We start from the raw sequence: 21,418 nt of genomic DNA, 5'->3' as shown, positions 1-21,418 counted from the left end.
CTTGTGTGTGGCGGGGCTTTTGAGCTTGGCGCCCATTGCACACCTGGGGGTTCCTCATGACTCTTATGAATGCTGTTGGTCCCTGGAAGCAGACCCTGAGCCGAGGGTCTGGGTGCCAAGCTGTGAAGGGGCACTGATGAGTGGGTGGCAGCCTGGCCTTCCTGCTTCCAGCCCTCCTGGATCCTGGCAAGTTGGTCCCAGTATGTTTTCAGGGAATGGACCACCATGCTGCGTGGTGCTCTGGAACATTCTGGACCCTTCTCTGACCACGCAGACACTGCAAGTTGCTCATGGCAGTCTTTCCCACCAATGCCCTTGCCAGCCAGCAGCGCTGTACAGTCTCAACACCTAACTCACCTGAGAAGTCAGCCGCCATTTGCCATTGCTGTTCTGAAATGTTCTAGGCCCCAAATAGAGTGAGACCGGGAATGAAAGACTGCAGAAGGGAGCTTGGCTGTGGCCAAGGAGTTGGTGACACTGCTGTAGGCCTCTTTATTAAAAGAATGGCTCAAGACCCATGATATTGAAGGAGGGGCTGTAGGAGGCCAGCAAGGCCCTGCACAGCAGCCTCTGCCATGGTCACTGGGGGCCTGCTGTCACTGGCTAGCATCAGGCTGAGACGCCCTTGGTGCTCTTGACAGCACTGTCCAGCAACAGCTCAGAGGCCTTGAGCTGCCCTCTCCCCCTGGAGGCCCACCCATTAGAGTTGAGGTGGGCTGTCTGCTTGCAGAGGTCGCAGTGGTGACCTTGTCTACTGTCCCTATAGTCCCACAGGGACGAGGACTGTTCCCATAGCACAGATGAGGACAGTTCTGTGAAGTTCACCACATGTGGCTGCACAGGCAGAAGAAGGTGGAGATGGGGTCCCTTCGCATCATCGGCAAACATTTGCCAGGCATGAGTTTGTACCAGGCTCCACTCTGGGCATCGGGCCCCGGGAGCAGGACAGAGGCTCTTCCTGCCCTCAGGGGTGACATTCCAGTGGGCAGATGGGCGGTGCACACATGTGAGTAATGAGATGGAACTCGACCGGCCAGTGCCAAGGGCCACGCCCCATAGAATTAAGTAGGGTGTAGAGATGGGGCAGAGATTTTGCTGAGGTGTGGTGGGGCGCATGAGATGATTAGATTATCGGTGGGGAGTGGGTGACAAGGGGCGTCTCGTGTGGGCTCACTGGAAGGTTAGTACAGACTGCCAAGTGTCAGACGGGTGGACATCGAGCTAACTGTTCCCGGAACCCCGCTGCGGTTTTAGTCTCTGTTTCATCTATGCCACCTCCTAAATCTGGCAGGTTTGGGGCAGTGGCCTGCTGGTAAACCAGTTCCCCCCTCCCTACTCCTCCCCGCCCACCAACCACACGTCTGTGCCCATCTCTGTAGTGTAGGCTCTCCCCATGGCTGGTTTCGTGCTACCATGCGTTTAACAGCAGGCTCCCTGGAAGGCCGCTGTGCGGGAGGCAGTGTGTGTCCCTCGCTGTAACACTCATGATCGCAGGGCGTTCAGGCTGAGAAAATGGCTTCTGTTCAGCTCCTTTCCTCTTGTTCACCTCCCTCTTCAAGCTGGTGCCCCTGAGCTCACATCTTTGTCCCTCAGGATATTGGCCTCTCTGCTCGCTTCTGCAGAGCCCTGGGCAACTTGCCCTAGGCAGGGGTGGAGGGGGCTCAGGGGCTTCTCAGGGCCCAGAGTCATCAACTCACAAGCCCCAAAGGACCCATTCTTCCTCCTCCCTCCTCCAACCCACACAGGAAGAACCCGAGACCCTGCAAGGGAAGGCTTTTGTCCAGCAAAAGAGTTCCTCTCGGTGCACAGCAGGCTGATGGTGAGGGTGGGAGTCCCCATCCGGCCCTGGCTTTGGCGCGTTGCCCTGAGGGCTTGAAGGCGTTGGTGGAGAGCCAGGCCTGGGGCAGACCTTGGGCTCCAGTCCAGTTGTACGCTCTGTGACCTGGGCAGAGTGAGTCCCCTCTGGGCCTCAGGATACCCTCTGTAATGACAGAGGGCATTTCTCAGATACCACAGGACCCCCCAGGGGTCAGCCACACCATGGCACCAAGAGAGCGGTGGGGGCAGGTCCCAAGGGCTGGAGCGGCTCTGCCCAGTGATCCCCACGATGGGCTCTCCTCATGGCCAACTCCCTTCTCATTTACCTGTGCCATTGCCTGTCCCCTGCCCACCCAGAGTTCCTTGAGCCACACCTGTGCCCTGTCCCTGGGGGTCTCCCACCTCAGGGAGCTATGGTCCATACAGGGTATGTGGCAAACAACCCAGTGCCAGGACACTGTCTGTACAGGTCAGGGCTTGGGGCTGGGCAAGTGTCGTTTGGACAAAAGAGAGCAGGCTGGATGGGGGTGGGGCATGGGGTCAGGCCTGCTCAGAGAGCAAAGGTGGGAGAGCAGGTGGGGGGCTGGGCCTGCCTGAAGACCTGGGGGTGGGGGATCTAGGCTTGTCCCGGGACCCTGGCCATGCTGCAGGGCAGTGAGGAGACAGGAGATAGAGGGGGGCATTGGTGGGGTGAGCCGGGGGCCCTGCCGTCACTGCTGCCAGAGCTGGCGGGGGCCCAACCCAGGCTGCCTGTGTCAGGAGGTACTGCGATTGTTGTTTCTATGGCACTGCCATTATCTGCACCTGGGGTTCCGGTGGCTTTGTCCCCAGGCCAGCTCGCTCTCCTCTGGGCCGTGCTCCTGGAGGCAGCATGTCCTCTTGGCTCTGAGGACAGGGCTGTGATGGTCAGTCACCTGCTCCATCCTGTGGCTTCCTAAGGGTGCCGGGTCATCTCCCAGAAGTCCTCAAGCCCAGGGTCGGGGCCCAAAGCCAGGTCACCCCTGAGGACAGGGCTTCAGGTGACACCTGTGCTGTGCTGTGAGCAGGACATTTAGCCGGATCAAATGGCCACTGGGCCTGGGGCAGCTGCAGAAGCCTGGCGAGGATGGGACTGTCAGCGTCCCAGAGCTGCCATAACTAAGTTCCAGCCTGGGCAGCTTAAACATCAGCACTGGGGGCAGGAGGCCCGAGAGCAAGGTGTTGGCCGGCTGGTTCCTTCTGAGGCCGTGGGGGTGGGCTCCCTGCCCCTCCCAGCTCCTGGTAGCTGCTGCAATCCGCGGTGTCCCCTGGCTGGTATACACATCACTCCATCTTTGCATAGCTTGCTCCCTGTGTGCGTGTTGGTGTCAAATGTCCCCTTTTATAAGGACACCAGTCATGTTGGATTAGGGCCCATCTGACCCCAGTGTGATGTCATTATAAGCAGTTACATCTGCAAGGACCTCATCTCCAGATAAGGCCACGTTCTGAGGTCCTAGGGCTTAGGGCTTGCACATGTGAATTTTGAGGGCTATATTATAATTCAAACCATGACAGGGCAGGGTCTAGTTCTCTTGATGCTGGTGACAGGTCACCTGGCGGGGCAGGGGTGTGGGGCCCTGGAGGCTGTGCCGTGCCCAGGAAGGTGAAGCCCCCAGCCCACGGCCTCTGAGGAAAGCCAGTGGAGGGGTGGGCAGCCATGGCCTCCATCCCCAAACATGGGGGCGTGGTAAGTGAGGGGCCGCCTCCTCAGATGGGACAACATGGTGGGGCAGCGGCCTCCCACATGGACCTGGAGCCCTTCCCAGACAGGATTGGTCTGAGCTCTTGGTGGCCGTGCAAACCAGGGAGGGATCTGCCTCCAGCCAGGCGGAGCCTCCGGGGGCCTCAGGGGCCTCTAGCAACATGGTCATTTGGGGTTCAGATCACGGACAATTAGCAGGGCAGCCTGACAGGGGCAGGGGCGGAGGTCCCGCCTGCCTGGCCACCAAGCCGCCTGCTGGGCCCAGGTCCAGGAAACACTGGGGCCAGGGCTCCCGCAGGCCTGGGGCAAAGCAGCCGTGGACTGGGGTGGGGGGTCTCTTGGGAAACAGCAGGCGCTGGCGGTGGGTGATAACATCGTGCATTTATGGCCTCATTCCTAGTTTGATGAACTGATATTTTATGAGCAGAGCACTGCCTCGGTGGAGGAGGGAGGGAGCGACCTGTGCAGGGGACAGTCCTGTAGGGCCCATGAGCGTACCCACAGGAGAGGAATGAGTTGTACTGTCCCTGCGGTGGGACAGCCCGTGTGCCCCGGGCCCACACAGTGCACAGACAGACCATGTAGGCTTGATGGCCTGAAAGAAGCAGGGCCACGGCCGTGATGGGATACCCCAGCCTTCTGGGTACTTCCAGGGCATGTGCATGCAGAGCAGGTGCTTAAAGATCTGGGCTGAGGGGGTGAGCAGGCTGTGACGAGAGGTGGGCGTAGGCTCGTCTGACCCCCTGTCTGCAGGAGGGAACGGCTCCGGCTACCCTCAGGGTCACTGGGGGGCAGCAGGGTCCACAGACAGACGGGGCAGAGCGGGCTGTCTGCCTGGACTTGGGGCCGCTCCCGTTGGGGGGCCGGCTTGTCTGGGGCCAGAGGCCTCTGAGGACACGCCTCCCTGCCTTGGGGTCCCTCTCTGGTGGGCGTGTTTCATGCGTCCATTGGCCCCCTCAGCACAGCACTAACCACGGTGCCTCTTCCCCTCCCCTCCCCACAGCCATCGTTAACCCCAAACAGCCCAAGGAGACACCCAAAAGCTTCAGCTTTGACTATTCCTACTGGTCGCACACCTCGGTAAGTCTGGGGCCCCAGGGGAGGAGGGCCACTCAGCCCCTCTCGCTGTGTGGCCCTACATGGCCCTTGGCCAGTCCCTCAGCCTCTGATCTGCATGTTCCTCTCTAAATGGGGTGATGACCACCCTTCTGCCCTGCAGGGCCCTGTGGGAGGCGGGGGAGGGGACAGGTATGAGGCTCTGTGGGGAGGGGCCTGCTTTCCTAAGTTGTCTTGTGTGCCGAAACTCACCCTGAGCTGTGAAACGCACTGTCCCAGCTGAGGCAGGGTCAGGGGGCCTGAGCTCACTGTGGGCAGTTTCCCAGCATCCAAGCTGTACATGCATTTGCCCGCCAACATCTCCCTCTCTGACTTCCCAAATTCAGATGTCCACAGCTAAATCTGGCTCCCTGGTGTCCTACCAGCTCACCTGCCATGGGCAGCACCTCAGCCTCCATTTCCCCCAGAACCTTGGGGCATCCCTGGACCTTTCCCCCACCCCCTGTCCCCATGCCATCCACACCCAGCTCTGCCCATCACCCAGCCCTTGACTCCTTCTAGAAGGCATCCTGTCCCCCGACCCCAGTGCCGGTGCCCACCCTGGCTTACATCTCTGACTGCCCACCCCCCACAACAGCCGCCAGGGCTCCCCATTCCACTTTGATGTCCAGCCCCACCTGCTGCCATCGTCAGGACAGTGTCCAGATGGTACAGCCTGGCCCAGGGGACCCTGGGCTTGGGCCCAGCCCCTCTCTAGCCCCGCCTCTGCTCCCTCCCACAGCTGCCACACTGAGCCGTGATTTTCAGCACCACACCACACACTCCCACCTCTGAGCATTCACACATGCTGTTCCCTCTGCTAAACTGCCCTTCTCCTCCCTGGCTCCCTCCCCGCCCTTCTCAGGAAGCTGTCCCCCAGGCAGGATGTTGTCCCTTCTCCCAGGAGCCTGTGAGTGGGCGGCGGGGCAGGTGTCCTTCCCCATAGGCTGGCTCTGGTGCCCCGAGACCGTGGGATGCGGGACGCCCGGCCTCCCGCAGTGGCAGCCCCTCTTGTCCTGCAGCCCGAGGACATCAACTACGCGTCGCAGAAGCAGGTGTATAGGGACATTGGTGAGGAGATGCTGCAGCATGCCTTCGAGGGGTACAACGTCTGCATTTTCGCCTATGGCCAGACTGGGGCCGGCAAATCCTACACCATGATGGGCAAGCAGGAGAAGGACCAGCAAGGCATCATCCCGCAGGCACGTGGGGGTGGGGGTGGCAGGACACACAGGGCAGCACCAGCCCAGGCAGAGACCTGGGCAGGGTGCCCCTGGGGAGCAGCCCCAGAGAGAAGGGAGCCAGGAGGGAAGGTAAACTGGGGGGAGGGTGGGATCAGGGCAGGAGGGCGCCAGCGTGGGACAGCTGGGACAGCCACTGGTGGGGGCTCTGAGGGCTGATGGTCGGGGCAGGGACAAGTGTGGCCTTCGGTTAACTAAAGGCTGACTCATGGGCACCTCAGATACTGCTGGGACCCTGGTCTCCACCCCAGCCCAGCACCCCTAGGTGGATCTCTGGATTTGAGCTGGTCAGGGCAGTGGAGAATACCCAGTGGTCTGTGGCAAATGAGGACGGTATGAGGCGTAGGCCAGTGTGAGCGGATGATCCATAGGAAAGGATCAGATATCAGTGGGGGGAGGACCCCTGAGAGAAGCAGAAGAGAGCAGCTTCTTAGCTGCAGGCCTTCTCAGTGCCTTTAAGATGGACTTTGAGGGGAGAGAGGGGCTGCGAGAGCAGCATCTAGCCTGGGTGCAGACCGCCCGTAGCACCTCGCGGGACAGGTTCTCATCGTCTGACTGTGTGTCCTCGGTCCCTGCAGCTCTGCGAGGACCTGTTCTCCCGAATCAATGATACGACCAATGACAACATGTCCTACTCTGTGGAGGTAGGGCACCCCTACCTGGCCGGTCCTCGGTGAATGGCTGGGGGCTCTAGGCATGGATGGCAAAGCTTTTCTGATGTAAAGTGTGTCCCCGCAATGGTCTGTGCCCTTAGCTTATCACTTACTCATGCAAGTGCAATCACGCCACCATACCCACCCCACGCCAGACACGAGGATGCTCAGGGCACAGAGGAGCGACGGGTGGTCCTCGGCTCAGCCGGTGATTCACAGCAGCCATTCTGCCTCAGAGCTGCATAGCCTGGGCCGTACTGTGGCCAGGGGTCCCCAAGGTGGCCATGGCAGGGGGGATGGGCTGACAACCCCAACGCATACCCTCATGCAGGGGTTCAGAGTCCTTTGCATACCTCTCCCACTCAGTGGGCGGTACCCACACTCCCTATCCCAGAGTCCCTGATGGCAACCCGGCACCCACCTTGGAGGTCCCTGATGGTATGTCTCTGCCCTGCAGGTCAGTTACATGGAGATTTACTGTGAGCGTGTCCGCGACCTCCTGAACCCCAAAAACAAGGGCAACCTGCGTGTGAGGGAGCACCCGCTGCTGGGGCCATACGTGGAGGACCTCTCCAAGCTGGCCGTGACCTCCTACAATGACATCCAGGACCTCATGGACTCAGGGAACAAGGCCAGGTGTGTGTGGGGTAACACCCATCCTCCCTGCCCTCCACACACACTATGCCCCACTCTGCGAGCCTCTCAGAGGAAGGTTGGGCCCTGCAGCACCTGTCTTCTCCCCATGGAGTCCATCAGGTGTCCCCATGGAGGTGTGGGCTCGGCACGCCTGAGGCCATTCAAAGCACATGCCAGCCCAAGAGGGACCTCCAGCTCCCCCTGTACAGGGAGTCTGTGTCACTTACAGGGGAGCTATTCCTCCTGGGGGGTAGGTGCTGGCGTTGTCTGTGGCAGCTGACCCAGGTGGCCATCCCAGTGGTCAGGAGACAAGTGCAGCCACGCCTGCTCAGAGGGCAAACAGCCCTGTGGACAGGGCTCTGGGCAGGGGCCTGAGGGGAAGGGTCAGCTGCAAGGCACTGCCGGCCGTAAGTAATGGGTCTCTCTGGCTGTCCTGCCCTGGGCCTCTCTGCCGGGAAGGGTCTGCCCTGGTTGCATGGTAACAGCCCCTCTCTGCTACCCAGGTACTCCCTGGATGGCAAGGGCTCCCTGTGTCAGTCACCACCGCCTGGCACCTATCATGGTCCTGTGGGGGCTGTTCTGATGAGGCCCTTCTGTGCTCTGGGCTATCAGATGGGGAGCCGAGCCTGGGGACACTTCCCTAAGGTTTCTGCATGTCGGTGGCCTCAGGACCAACTCCATATCTCCTCTCAGGCAGTCGTGGCCTTATCCCCCATGGCCGTGCCGCTGGCCCTCCCCAGAGCAGTGGACGGTGGGCATCCCTTTCTCTTCTGGGGACCTTCCCACATCCCAGCGAGTTGAATGAATGGTACCTGGGCTCTGCTGAGCCCCCGGGAGTAGCACCCTGAGTACCAGGCTGGAGCTGGGGGCTGAGGGTCCCACAATGGATGCGGTAACTGGCGGTTGTGGGCCCTGCTCCCACTCTGACAGGAGGCACGGTCACCACCAGCAGGGCAGCCCTGGGAGCCCAGAAAGCTGACACCCCATGACCTGGCTCAGTGGGCTGGCACCATCAGTGACCCTTATAGCCGACTACAGGGCGACTGGTAACCACATGTGGCTTCTGTTCCCCCAGGACTGTGGCCGCCACAAACATGAATGAGACCAGCAGTCGCTCCCACGCTGTCTTCAACATCATCTTCACCCAGAAACGCCACGATGCAGAGACCGACATCACCACAGAGAAAGTGAGCATGGCCTTGGTGTGTGGATGCCACCTGGGTGGGGGGCCCTCAGGCTGAACGAGGCGACCAAGTCACACACTGACCTGTGAGGAGAGGGCAGCATCCTCTCACCAGGCACTATGCACCCCCAGCCCAGCGTGGGCCTGGGGAGAGGTGTACCAGGCCTGCAAAGCCACCTCATCCTGGCATTTGGTGCCACCTGGGTGTGGAAGGGCCATGGACCATCCTCCTGCCAGATGGCTGGCAGGGATGTCCCAGGGCTGCACCACAGCTGAGCCCCCACGGCCCAGGATGCCAGGGCATCCCTTGGAAGGCAGCAGCGAAGGCTGGGAGGTCTCAGGTTGAGTGAGTGCCTGTCACAAAGGTGACTGGGCACCCTATGGGTGCAGGGGCTCTGGGCTGGGCACAGGGCCTCCTGCTGTGCACTGGCATCTGCGAACACAAAGGAGAAGCTGTGCTAAGCGGGCACTGCCCACACCCCAGCCTCAGAGGCTCTTCCCACACGCCTTGGCATTCTCAGTGGACCATGACAGGGGCATCCTCTCCTGGGCCTTTATCCCGACACACAGTACGTGGGCTCTGAGGAGAGGCAGCAGGGCAGGGTCCACGCCTCCTCACGTTTGTCAGTTGCTCTGACCTACAGCATCGGGTTTTCGCCAACTGTGCCCTCTCCCCCGACCCACATCCAGGCTTCCTCCTGAGACACCTCCTGAGGTGCTAGGCTCTCTCAGGCAGCACCCCAGGATCTGCAGAGGGGCCAGAGGAAGTTAGCGAGTGTCATTTAGTCCTGATAGTGCCAGGGTCACCTCAGCAGGTGTCATCCTCCTGGAGGTTTGCAACTGCCCACTGGAGCCTGGGGGGCAGGAAACTGTGTCAGCCTGGTCGCAAGTTGCCTAATGTTCCTCCCACCCTGCAGGCTGTTCACATCTGAGTTAGTCCTGCCAGCAGTAGCCGTGGCTCGGGGAAAGCCTCAGCCTCAGGACGTGCGTGGCTGTCACCCCAGGCCATGGGAGTGTCAGTGGGGGCCCCCTGCCCAGTGCCCAGCCAGCTCATGCAGCTGCACCCTCATGAGGCAGCTGAGTGTGGCTGGGGCACAGGACCCTGGTTCAAACCCCACCACAGATGATGGCTCTGTCTGTGGAAACGGGTGGTAGTGATAGGAAACACTCACAGGCACCGTGGGGAGTCCATGCACACACGCGTGAATAGCGCCTACTGCAGAGAACCCATGGCTGTGGCCCTGAGTGCTTGGGGAGCAGGGGCGTGCAGCCTCTTAAGGGAGGTGGCTTTGAACCTCAGGCAGTGTTGGAAGAGCTGGGAACAGGCCAGAAGGAAGCTCTGCAGGGTAGGGGCCACTGGACCCCCAGTCAGGGGCTTGGCAGGCTCCTTAGGCAGACCCTTGAGGCCGTGCCCATCGTGGCCTTGGGGCATCTTCTGCACTTGTCACATTTGCCGTTCCAGGTGAGCAAAATCAGCCTGGTGGACCTGGCTGGGAGCGAGCGGGCTGACTCCACAGGAGCCAAGGGCACACGTCTCAAGGTAGGGGCTAGGCCACCATGTCCATGGAGAGCAGCAGGCTCCCTGTACCTCAACTCACCAGCAGGGTCCTACCTCCAAGCTTGGCTTGCTCCAGGGTGGGCATGGCAGGAGGGCTCCTCTTGGTGCTGGAGAAGGTGTTGGGTCCACTCCCAAGGGTGAGCCTGGGGGGGTGTAGGGTGGGGTGGGGACAGGAGGAGGCCCCCAGCCAGAAGCTACCTGGCAGGAAAGCTGGGCCCTCCGCGGTCTCCCACAGCACCTCGCCACTGGCATCTGCACTGTCCCGCTGGATCACAGGCTGCGAGGCAGCAGCAGGAGTGGCTGGCCAGTCCTGAGGGACCCCCTGGCTCAAAGCAGTCTTGGGTGTCAGGAAGAAATTTTTTTTTTCCTGAGTCCCCCTTTGTTCCCCACCACTACCTGATGGGTGGGAAGGGCTCTGGAAATCGCTTCAGGTGGGGCATGTGAGGTGTCACTAGGATCCCAATGGAGCTGGGGAGACATGCCGGACAAACTGCACTAACTGCCTGGCCAGGTGGGACTCTGACCGGCTTCCTGCCAGAGCCTCCCATGCCCCCCGAAGTCCGAGGGTTGATAGTCCACACCACGTGGCTCAGGCCCCAGGGGATCACACTGGAGCAAGAGGCTCCTGAAGCTTCCTAATGTCCCGGCCGTCTTCTCCACACAGGAGGGAGCCAACATCAACAAGTCCTTGACTACACTGGGGAAGGTCATCTCTGCTCTGGCGGAAATGGTGAGCTGGCTTTGGAAGGGAAATCCCAGAGATGTGGTATCACTAGGCTATCGATGGAGTAGTGATCCCTGTCACTCCCTGGAGCCTCAGTTTCCCCACCTGTAAAATGGGGGTATGCCCCCTTCCTCACAGGGCCCTTTGACGGTCACCATGGGCTATGGTGACCTTGCTGGCTGGCTTCCTTCTGGAAGGGCAGGACTGTGGTCAGCTCTGGCCTCAGTTAGCCCAACCCAGGCTATCCTCCAGAAGGAAGCCCACAGCCCTTGGAGGTGAGAGACTGGATTTGATGGGCCCCCACCAGACAGGCAGCATTGCCCACTCACCAAGACATCCAGGCCTTCAGCCGGGGAAGGGACAAATCTCAGGAGACCATACCTTACTCTGAAATTGTTGGAGGGTGGGGAGGAAGAACTGGTGGGTGACAGCAGCCCAAGAAGCTGCACTATTGTTTGATCTGTCTCTCAGAACCAGCTCAGGGTGGTCAGCGATGGCCAGGTCGCGAGCGATGGATGCCTGGCACATGCTCAGGCCTCTCCTGCTCCTTTGCCCTCTGGAGCCAGCCCATCCTCCCCTTCCCATACCACCTGGGGCCCCAGCTTTACTCCAGGTCCTCAGACTCTTTCTGTCTTTTCTTTTCCAGGACTCTGGGCCCAATAAGGTAAGCTGCTTGCTTCAGTCCCAGGGAGCAGCCTTCACCCTTGCAGGCGAGGGGCTAGGAGCAAAGAGCACCCTGAGCTCCAGCCCTCCCTGTGAGGGTCTCGGCAGTAGACGTCACTGAGCCAGCCGGGCAACGTGCGGGCACCTGTGCCATGTAGTTGGGAAGTCCAGTGTGAGATGCTGAGGACAGAGAATGCTGTGAGGAACTGTGTGGGGAGCTGTGAGTGACCTCGTAAGGAACTGAGAAAACATGAGAGGAAGTGTGTAGGAATTGTGTGATTCTCGTGAGGAACTGTGTGGGACATGTGTGTGGAATTTGAAGAACCTTGTGAGGAATTGTGAGGTCTTGTGTAGGGAACTGTGAGAGGATGTATGTGTAATGCTGCGGCAAAAATGTGGGAATTCTGTGGGCGACTGAAATACCATGTGTAGGAGACTGTGTCAGAACTGTGTTGGGAAACGTGAGAATGGGTGAAACTGTGAGATTAGGGAGAACTATTGGTATATGGGGAATTGTGAGGAACTGTGGGGAACTGTTTGAGGAACCAGGAGAAACTTTTGTGGAAGATGCATGAGGAACTGCAATGGCCTGTATCAGGACTGCAGAGAATTATGAGGAGCTGGGTGTGGAACTGTGTGAGAAATTGCGAGAAAATGTATGTGAAACTGTATGAAAAATTATGAGTAAATGTGTGGACTATGTGACGAACTGTAGAATGATGTGGGGAACTAAAATGGATAAGTGTGTGAGGAAACTGAGGCAGTGTGTGAAGACCATGAGGAACTATGTGGAACTGTGAGAGGAAGTGAGTGAAACTGGGACTTGTGTGCGGGGAGCTGTGAGGAAGTGTGTGAGGAACTGTGTTGGAAGCTTGACATTCCGCGTGGGGAACTCGGGGAACTGTGTGGAAATGCGTGAAGAATTGTGAGGAACTGTGTGGAACTTGGAGGGGAAGTGTGTGAAACTGAGAATTGTGTGAAGGATTTCTGAGGAACTGTGTGGAGGGCTGTGCGAGAGATTCTGACGGACTGTGCGGGAAAGAAATCAGGTAAAGACTGTGTGAGGAAGTGTGTGTCGAGCTGTGGGAGGAATTATGAGGAAGCGTAAGTGACAGTGTGGGGAACTGTGTGAGAACTCTGTGGAATGGCGAGAAGAATTGTTCACAACTATTTGTGGGCTCAGTGAGAAACTATGGAAATGTGAGGAGAAATTTGTGAAATGGTGTGTGGAACTGTGGAAGGAACTATGGAAGGAATTGTGAAAGAACTGTGAGAAACTGAAGAACTGTGTGGGAAGTGTGGTGGAATTGTGTGAAAAACAGGAATTGTGAGCTACTGTGTGACTTGTGAGTAACTTTGTGAAACTGAGAGGATGCACATGAATGGTGTGGGGATAGTGTGGGAATTGAGGGAGGAAGCTGAGGAACTATGTCAGCAACGAAGAAACTGAGGAACTACGTGGGGAGCCGTGTGGGGAACTGTCTGAGGAAATACTTGAGGAACGGCACGGCAGACTGTGTCACAGGATGTGCACAAAGCATTGTGAGGAATGTGTAGAATGGTGTGGATGCTGGAATGAGTAACTGAGGAAGTACGAGGAACTGTATAGAAATGTGTGAGGAAACTGAGGAAGACTGAGGATCTGTAAGGAATTGTCAGAGGAACTGTGTGAAGAACTTTGTGGAACTGTGAGACAAAGTGTGTAAAACAGTGTGGGGGAAGTGTGAAAAAATTGGGGGGAACTGTGTGGTGTGATGAGGGAACGGGAACTGAAGAACGTTGTGGGTGTGTGAGGAGCTGTTAGAACTGTGAGGAAGTGAGAGAAATGTGTGTAAAATTGTGTGGAGAACTGTGGAGAATTGTGAGGAAATGCGTGTGAGCTATGTGAGGTATGAACTGTGTGAGGAACTGTGTGGAACTGAGAGGACGTGTGTGAAGAACTTGTGAGGAACCTTCTGAGGAACTGTTTGAGGAGTTGTGAGAAACTCTGGGGAAATGCATGGAGAACTGTAACACACTTGAAGGGACTGCGAGGTCACGTGTGCGGAATTGTAAGAAACTGAGGGAAGGAGTGTGGAACTGTGTGAAAATTGTGTAGGATCTGTGTGAGAAACTGTCTTAGAAGAAGTATGAGCAGATCTGAGATGAAAACTGTGAAGGAATTTGAGGAAATGTGTGAGGACTTGTGAGAAACTAAGGAAATCGGTGCAGAACTGGGTGAAGAATTCTGAGGAACCTGAGCCGTGTGAGGAACTGTGTGGAATGGTGTGGGGGAACCACATGAGTAACTATGAGGAAACTGAGTGATGGTGTGAGGCATTGTGTGAGGATTTGTGTAGAGAATTTATGGAAGTGTGTCAGGGGTGGTGTGAAGAATTATGTGAGGACATGAAAGGAACTATGTGAGGAACCGTTTAAGGAACTGTGGAGAGATCTATGTGAGGAACTGTAGGGAAGAATGAGAACTGGATGAGAAACTGGAGAACCGGTGGGAACTGCGTGTGGAACTGTGTGAATGTGAGAAACTGTGGACTCATGAGAGGAAGTATGCGGCCTGGTGTGGGGAACTGTATGGAAGTCGGAGGAACTGCATTGGAACGGGGTGGGGGGCATGTGTGTGGAGCTGCAGTAGACAGTGTGAGGGACTGTGGAGAGATCTGCGTGAGGACCTGGCTGGGTCTGTGCAAAGAAGTGTAGAAGGAACTGTGAGAGTGGAACTGTGATGAATTGTGTGACAAGTTGTGACAATGGTGTGAACTACTCTGAAGTACTGTGAGGAACTTGAGCTGTGTGAGGAACTGTGAGGAAGTGTGTGGGGTACTATGTGGAGAACTGAGTGAGGGAGTGAGTAAGGCACAGGTAATGCGTGAAAAGCCATGTGGGAACTGTGTGAGGTACTATGTGATGAGCTGTGTGAGGGACTGTGAAGAAATATTCCAGGGACTAACTATGTGAGGGGCTGTGATAGGAACTTTTTAAGGAACTGAGAGAGAAAGTATTGAGGAACCACCTGGAGCAGGGAACATGGGGGCATATAGATGATGAGGCGGCAGATGGGCAGGGACCTGATCTGAGGTCTTTAGTCCATTGTCAGAAACTAGTTGATTGTGGTTTGGGAGGCAGTGGGTGGGTTTTCAGCAGGGCTCGCAACGTCTAGAACAGTTTCCCTTAGGCTGCTGCGAAAGAACAGAGTGGGGGTGGGATGGCCTGGTGTGGCAGTCAAGAGAATGGGGGGTCAGTGTTGCGAAGATCCAGGTGGAAATGGAGGCTGGGAAGGCAGACGAGAGGGAGAGCAGTGGGTGGTTCTAGGAGATGCAGGAGCAGGGCTGAGCAGCGGCTGCGGGTGGAAGGAAAGGGCGCTGGTGAGGGAGCAGCAGAATCAAACATGTCCCCTGGGCTCCTGGCTGAAGTAACTGAGTGATTGTAGGGCATTCACTGTGGAAACAAAGACAGACATGGCACAGATTCAGCCTTAGGAATTAAATAATCAAAGCACAAAGTAGAAATAGTTTTTCACCAGTCAAGTTTCCAGAAGAGAAAAAGAAAGCCCCCTGCACCAATGACTGGGAGCTCTCAAACCCTGCTCACACAGAAGTTGGCACAGCAGCGTTTCTGAAAGCCACTTTAGTCCAGTGTCTCAGAGCGTTCGTAATTTATGTCCCCTGACAGCCAGTGGAGCTCCTCTTGAGGACCAGACTAAAAACAATGACGAATGAGTTTACCTTCAGAGAAATGGCACCACCCCAGTGTGGCACCTATGTGCATCTCCATGGGAGGGTGCGCTGGGGATCAGGGGCCATGCGGAGCATTGCAGGTGCTCTACAAACACTTCTTCAGCAATTACATACGTAAACAAGCAGACAAGGAAAAGGAACTGAATATTCATGATCAGTGGAGTCATTGAGTCGGTCACAGAGTGTCTACAAGAAGCAATTCCCATCAGCCATCACACAGGCTGCAGTCCATATTTGAATGACCTCAATTTACCTTAAAAGAGGAATAAAGAGCCACAAGAGCAGCCAGAATGTGGAAAATGCTTTGTTCTCAGGGAAAGGGTGGGGGGAACAGGAATTAAAGCAGGGGCTTGTGAGCTGGCTTCTTAAGGACAGTAGGAAGTTTGACGGGGGAATTCTGTGCAGAAGGAAGGGAAGAGGTAAGCTGGGCAGGTGCTGGCAGAGGCCCAGAATACCACATTCAGCCATGGGGCCTTTTCTTTTTAGTCAGCAGAGCCACTGCTCATGTTTGAGGAGGGGGCCGTGGGCTTAGAGCAGTTCTTCAGACAGTGAAGGGAGGATGTACTGGCCAGAGATATCAGCATGCCTGGGCTCCGGCCCGGCTGTGTGGCCCAGACACACAGTGGGGATGGACAGGGAGGAACCTGAGGGATGTGCTAGCAAGTCCCCGATTCCGTCCCCGAGGAGCCTGGGGGTGGCTTCTGGGGGTTCAGATGGGAGAAGCTTGAGAGCTGGCCCAGCCCTGCCCCCGGTGGCAGCCTTGGCTTTGGGGACCACCCTGCAGGTCCTGTGCTTGCTCCTCCACTTCCGTGAGCTCAGGGTTGACCTTGCATGTTCCTCCCCCACAGAACAAGAAAAAGAAGAAGACAGATTTCATTCCCTACAGAGATTCCGTGCTGACCTGGCTGCTCAGGGAAAACCTGGGTGAGGACTGGCGGGTTCGCCCATCCCCAGGGTTCCAACTTCTACCCTGGGCCACTGTCCTATCTTCCCGCCCAACTGCCAGGAGGTCTCTTACCCTTTCTGGGCCAAGGCTGAGGTGAACCTGGGTATCCTTCCAGGGGGCCTGGGACAGTGACCAGAAAAGGGTTAACAACAGCATGTGTGGGGAACCACGATGACCGATGGGGCCACAGAACACATACACGCATGTCGGTGCCCCTGGTTCAGGTCTGTGACATCCACACCAAGTACCCTTCTCGGCCTCAGTCTCCCCATCTGTAGCAGGGCCCCAGGACTCCATGATTCTGGGGAGCCCTGTTTGCTTGCTTACTTTGTTGGGTTGCTATAAGTCACTTCTCTCGGGCTGAGTTTTGAACCAATGAGAGATAGGTGGGAAGATAGAGACTGAAATGCCTCCCACCTAAAAAAGACCCTCGGGAATCCTTCCAGGCTACGTTTACAGCTGGAGAGGCTGATGCTCAGGGAGGTAAACTGAGTCTCAGGCCAACCTGAACATAGACAACTGTGGCTCCCTGACCTTCCTTGACTGCATGGCTGAGATGGCCTGCCAAAACCAGCCTTGGAGGGGGCAGATGGGAGCTTCCAGGGCAGGTGGGCCCCCAAGAGTGGACAGGAGTGTCACAGGAATGGCTGTCCCTTTCCTTGAGGTGCAGGCTGGGAAGGAAACCCTCCTCACAGCTCCATGCCCAGGCCTAGCCTGAGGGTGGGGGAGGGGAAGTCCCTCATACAACCCATCCTGGTACCTGGCTCGGCATCAGGCCCCAAGTCCTTCACAGTGTCACTTCACAGTCTGTATGGGGGCCGCACCCTGGGAACATGGCCCCAGGATACATACAGGTCCCTGAGGTCAAGCAGGACAGGCTGTCCGAATGCTGAGCATAGACAGGCAGCAGCCTGACAGGACTGACTATCTGGTATTCAAGGTTAGGAGCTGGAACGATCAATTGCCTCCAAGTAGAAGTCACACAGTCTGTGACCTCACACTGCGTGCGTTTCCTGAGGCTGGCATCCACGCTGCCTGGGCCAGGAATCTGGCTGTGAATATTGAGAAAAATATTCCAAACGAGAGAGAGAAAAGAGAAAACAGTATTGAACATGAACAGTCCTTAGTTTGCAGTAAATGCCGTAAAACCCTCCACAACTTCTTCATTAGGGGGAAGGGGAAGCCTGATTGTCAAATGACCCCAAAGGTGAGCAAAACACTGGATAGAAGAAAAAATAACCAAGGTGCCCGGTGCGGGGATGAAGGCCGGAGCCCCTCTGTCTGTGTTTACCCAGTTGACCCATGACTCAGTTTACCTCAGCCTCTCCAGCTATAAATGTAGGAGGGGACAGAGTGGGGAGGGCATGGCAGTTGGCTGGCACTCCTTCCAGCACGGCCTCTTCTCACAGGTGGGAACTCGAGGACAGCAATGGTGGCAGCCCTGAGCCCCGCGGACATCAACTACGACGAGACCCTGAGCACCCTGAGGTGTGTCCTTGACGGAGGTGGGCCCTGTGCCCCACCTGGCTTGGGTGGCAGTAGTCCCTCCCTGCCCGAGTCAGGAACTCCTGCAAGGGGGGTGCCTTTTGGGGAGACCGTCTCATCTGTGACTTCTGGGGGCTCCAGTGGCTGTCGGAAGTGCCTGGGTCTTCATGGGCCCTGTTCCATTCCCGTCACCCATCAGGGTGCACTTTGGGGCTGTGAGCAGCCCGGGGCCCCTGCAGCACAAGACCGGGGGAGCTGTGCTTGTAGGCTGAGCAGTTTGCACCCATCTGTTGGCCATGGGAGCCCCAGGGTCTTGAATTAGTGAAGAGGTGCAGGTGTGTCCTAAGCATCCCTCTGGCTGCAGGGTGGTGTCCTGGGGTGGGAGCCTGGGCCGAGTCCATCGGGTCAGCATCTCTGGCTTCTTGACCAAGCACCACCGGTAATAAAGAGAAAGAAGGATGTGGGTCCCCATGTAGGGACACGCACTCATGTGTAACTGCGTGGGCATTTGCTGTGTGAGGCATGGGCTTGGGCACACACACACACACACACACACACACACACACACACACACACGTGGATATTCTCCCTCCCTCCCCCCACTTCTCCCTCCACCCTGGGGTCACAGGCCAGGTGCAAAGGCCTCACTACAGGGAGAAGATGCCACACCTTCCCTTCTCCCAGGGCCTCGGCTTCCCCAAGCAGCTGAGCTGGGGCCGTATGATCCCACCTATAGGTCTCTGGCCAGTGGCCCCGGTGACCCCAGTGCGGGTGACTCCTTGCTATGACAAAGCCCCCAGGTCCCCCCCTGCTGTGAGCCTCTGCCCCTTGGGTCTGCTGGGCATGGGCACAGCCCACAGCGCCCTTTGCTGCCCAGGTATGCCGACCGGGCCAAGCAGATCCGCTGTAACGCTGTCATCAACGAGGACCCCAACAACAAGCTGATCCGCGAGCTGAAGGACGAGGTGACCCGGCTGCGGGACCTGCTGTACGCACAGGGTCTCGGGGACATCACCGACAGTGAGTGTCTACGTCTGCCTATCCTGGGCAGGGTGGCCAGCTCAGGTCCCCAGGGAACTCTTGGGCCAGCCTGGCCTCCCTCCTGGGGCCACCACCGGGGTGGGGTGGGTCAGGCTGCCACCACAGCCTCAGCCCCTGCTTGGTTCCTGGGCAGAGCCACCCTGGGTGAGAGGGCGGGGTTCTGGGCGCACTGCATGGTTTGGGTTTGGTGCTGGCCCAAGCAGGCCAGAGGTGCTTTCCCCGGGAGCCACGTTGGCTATCCCCAGGTGCTGGGGTCGTGGTGGTCCCTGTATCCCGCTGAAGCCCACAGCCACCTGCCTGATGCCTGGCCTGAGGCCCTGCGGAGACAAACCTGTTCTTCTGTTTCTCTGTCTCTCCTCCCTCATCCACACCTTCCCTCCCCCTTAGCCAACACTGTGCCCGGAGGACCCAAATGTGTGTATCCCCTTGCCGCTCTCTGTGCATCCCTGCTTCGTCCTGCCCGCGGGGTGTAGGGCGGCGCAGGCAGACGGGGTGCGGCCAGGGCCGGTGGGAGGGCTGTGCACACTCTCCTCTGCCTTTCCCCTCTGTAGAGTCTGGGACAGCAGCCTTCTTGCTCAAAGGCACCCTCCTGGTAGATTTGGGGTCACATCCCCATGTCTATATGGGAAACTGAGGCACCGGGGAGGCAAGGGGCAGCCAAGGCCTTCTCAGGCTGAAAGGGACCGAGCTGAGGCTCTCTGACCCCCGTGAGCTCCCAGTGTCAGTGCTGGAAGGTCAGGTCCATCCTGGCCTCCCTGTGGCCCCACACCCCAAGGCCACGCCCCCTGGAAATGCCAGGAGTCTGAATGCCTCCAGGTCCTCCTAGCCAGTGTCTCCCAGCCTGCTGGCCTTGGGCCTGGCTTCTGGGACAGGACAGTTCGGTGCCTCCCTGACCCCTAGGGCTGCAGGGCCCTTGGCTCCCTCTGTACCCCATGCTGACCCTTTGCCACCACTCTGGCTTCTGCCAGGAGGGCCGGCACCTCCCACCCCAGAGGGCCTTTGGGCAGTTGGGGGCTCCCTGGGTGCCCCAGTGTCAGGAGACCCCAGGCTCAGAGCAATCTCTTGGGGCTGGAGGTGTAAGGGCTCCCTGGAGGGTTCCACAGTTCACCCCTCCTCCAGGTTTCTCCTTGGGGTTGGACAGTTAGCGCAGCCCGACCCCACACCTTGGGAGTGCATGGTAGGCCAGGCGAGGGGGGTGCCCACAGCAGAGCAGAGGAGGTTAAGTGTCAGGGCCCAGGTGCAGGGGGACCGCTGGACAGTGACAGTGAAGGTAGTAGACAGGGAGGGAAGTGCAGGGAAGGTGGGGGGCGGAGGGCACCCTGGACCTCAGGCAGCTCAGGTGCAGAGGATACAAGGCAGCCTGGGAGGTGTGGGCTTTGGTGCAAGCGCAGGGAGAGGGAGAGGCCCAGGCCCAACGCAGGGGAGTGGAGCGAGGGGTGCCCAGGGGCCTGGCATTGCCGTGCGACTGTGGGCAGAGGGCATGGAGCTGGGACCAGTTCCCATCGTGGGGGTAGCAGGCAGCCCTGCATGCGCTTGTCCGGCGCCTGGCGGCTGTGCTCATGGTTTGCTTCCTGCCTTCTCTTCACCCACCTTTTGCTTTCTCCCAACTTGTGTCTCTTTTCTCTCCCTCCTGTCTGTCTGCCCCCTCTCCCTCCCTTCCTCCCGTAGACGTGTCCGACCTTGAGAACAATAACTGTAACCATGGCGGGGCAGAGTTGAGTGAAGCCCCTGACAATCTCTCCACAGTGACCAACGCCCTGGTGGGCATGAGCCCCTCATCCTCACTCTCGGCCCTGTCCAGCCGCGCCGCCTCCGTGTCCAGCTTGCATGAGCGCCTCTTATTTGCCCCAGGCAGTGAGGAGGCCATCGAAAGGCTGAAGGTGAGGGCAGGGCCAGGTGGGGCGCCAGACCCCAGGAAACGGGGTGAGCTTGGTGAGGTGGGTGTCAGGGCCCTGCCCCGCCCTGTACCGTCTGGGCCCAGGGCCAGCCAAGCCCTGTCCTCAAAGGCAGGAAGTGGGGCTGGCTGGAGGCACAGTGAGCCTGCGGTGTCCCCGGCACTCCCTCCACACTTGTCACCATTCTCTGGTCAGCACCGCGGGGCCCCCATTTACTGGCGAGGGCAGATGGGTGTCCTAGGGGCTCTATACCCCTCCCAGGTGTCCTATGCTCATGACTATTCATCCACTGGCCCCCTTGGGCCCATGGTCACTCTCTGACCCCCAGCAATGCGCCTGCTGCTTTTAGGGTTTTCATCCAATGTTCCGAGGTACAGGGTGAGCCCAGAATTTGGAGACTGAGGGGGTTGAGGATTCAAAGGCACAGAGGCTGGACCTGAGGCGGGGGTGAGGCAGGGCGGGGAGGGGACCCTGGAGCATAGGGCCCACCTGGGGTATGGGGCCCACCTGCTGTGGGGCTGGAGGAAACGGTGAAGTGTCCATGGATGTCTGTGCCTCAGAACCAGCCCGATGTCTCCATGTATGTCTGTTTCTCTCCTTCCTGGGGTACTTCGCCTTTCCCTCGAGTTCTCTGGGTGACATCCGCAGGAAAGACAGGTGGTTCTGAAAACACAAACACCCTGCAGCCCTTGATCCTTCAGACATCACGCTGCCAGGACAGACCGGGGGACTGGGGTCTTGGTGCCTTGCAGACTGACTCGTGTCCCCTCTGCCTGGCTCCCAGGCCTCTGTGCACTCTGCCCCAGGCCTGACCTCCTCTGCTCGGTCTCGCCCTGCAGGAGACGGAGAAAATCATAGCTGAGCTCAACGAAACCTGGGAGGAGAAGCTGCGGCGGACAGAAGCCATCCGGATGGAGAGGTGGGCGGCAGGGATGGGAGCAGCGCAGCCCTGCACTCCAGCCCGGGCTCCCGACAGACCCGTCCCCTTCACCCAGTGACCCCACCTCATGTCACCGTGTTACC

The 21,418-nt window shown here is 58.3% G+C and overlaps 1 protein-coding gene across 30 annotated transcripts in view; it reads left to right on the top strand.

Moving 5' to 3' along the window:
* The window catches only part of KIF1A (kinesin family member 1A), an 86,720-nt gene that overhangs the window by 23,819 nt on the left and 41,483 nt on the right, over window positions 1-21,418 (top strand). For 15 of the 30 annotated variants that reach the window (XM_074316210.2, XM_074316200.2, XM_074316249.2 and 12 more), the window contains exons 3-16: window positions 4,545-4,621; window positions 5,659-5,838; window positions 6,456-6,521; window positions 6,988-7,166; window positions 8,242-8,353; window positions 9,812-9,889; window positions 10,572-10,637; window positions 11,278-11,295; window positions 15,877-15,952; window positions 17,384-17,462; window positions 18,337-18,479; window positions 18,888-18,914; window positions 20,169-20,380; window positions 21,235-21,314. In XM_074316210.2, the coding sequence (XP_074172311.2) occupies window positions 4,545-4,621; window positions 5,659-5,838; window positions 6,456-6,521; window positions 6,988-7,166; window positions 8,242-8,353; window positions 9,812-9,889; window positions 10,572-10,637; window positions 11,278-11,295; window positions 15,877-15,952; window positions 17,384-17,462; window positions 18,337-18,479; window positions 18,888-18,914; window positions 20,169-20,380; window positions 21,235-21,314 (1,393 nt within the window). The remainder of the gene's footprint in view (window positions 1-4,544; window positions 4,622-5,658; window positions 5,839-6,455; window positions 6,522-6,987; window positions 7,167-8,241; window positions 8,354-9,811; window positions 9,890-10,571; window positions 10,638-11,277; window positions 11,296-15,876; window positions 15,953-17,383; window positions 17,463-18,336; window positions 18,480-18,887; window positions 18,915-20,168; window positions 20,381-21,234; window positions 21,315-21,418) is intronic. The other 15 variants (XM_074316285.2, XM_074316283.2, XM_074316279.2 and 12 more) reach the window with 2 other exon arrangements.

The sequence above is a fragment of the Rhinolophus sinicus genome, chromosome 17 (assembly GCF_057876585.1).
Source record: "Rhinolophus sinicus isolate RSI-liver-muscle chromosome 17, RSI-T2T, whole genome shotgun sequence".
Classification (NCBI taxonomy): Eukaryota; Metazoa; Chordata; class Mammalia; order Chiroptera; family Rhinolophidae; genus Rhinolophus; species Rhinolophus sinicus.
This window is presented reverse-complemented; position numbering and strand designations above follow the sequence as displayed.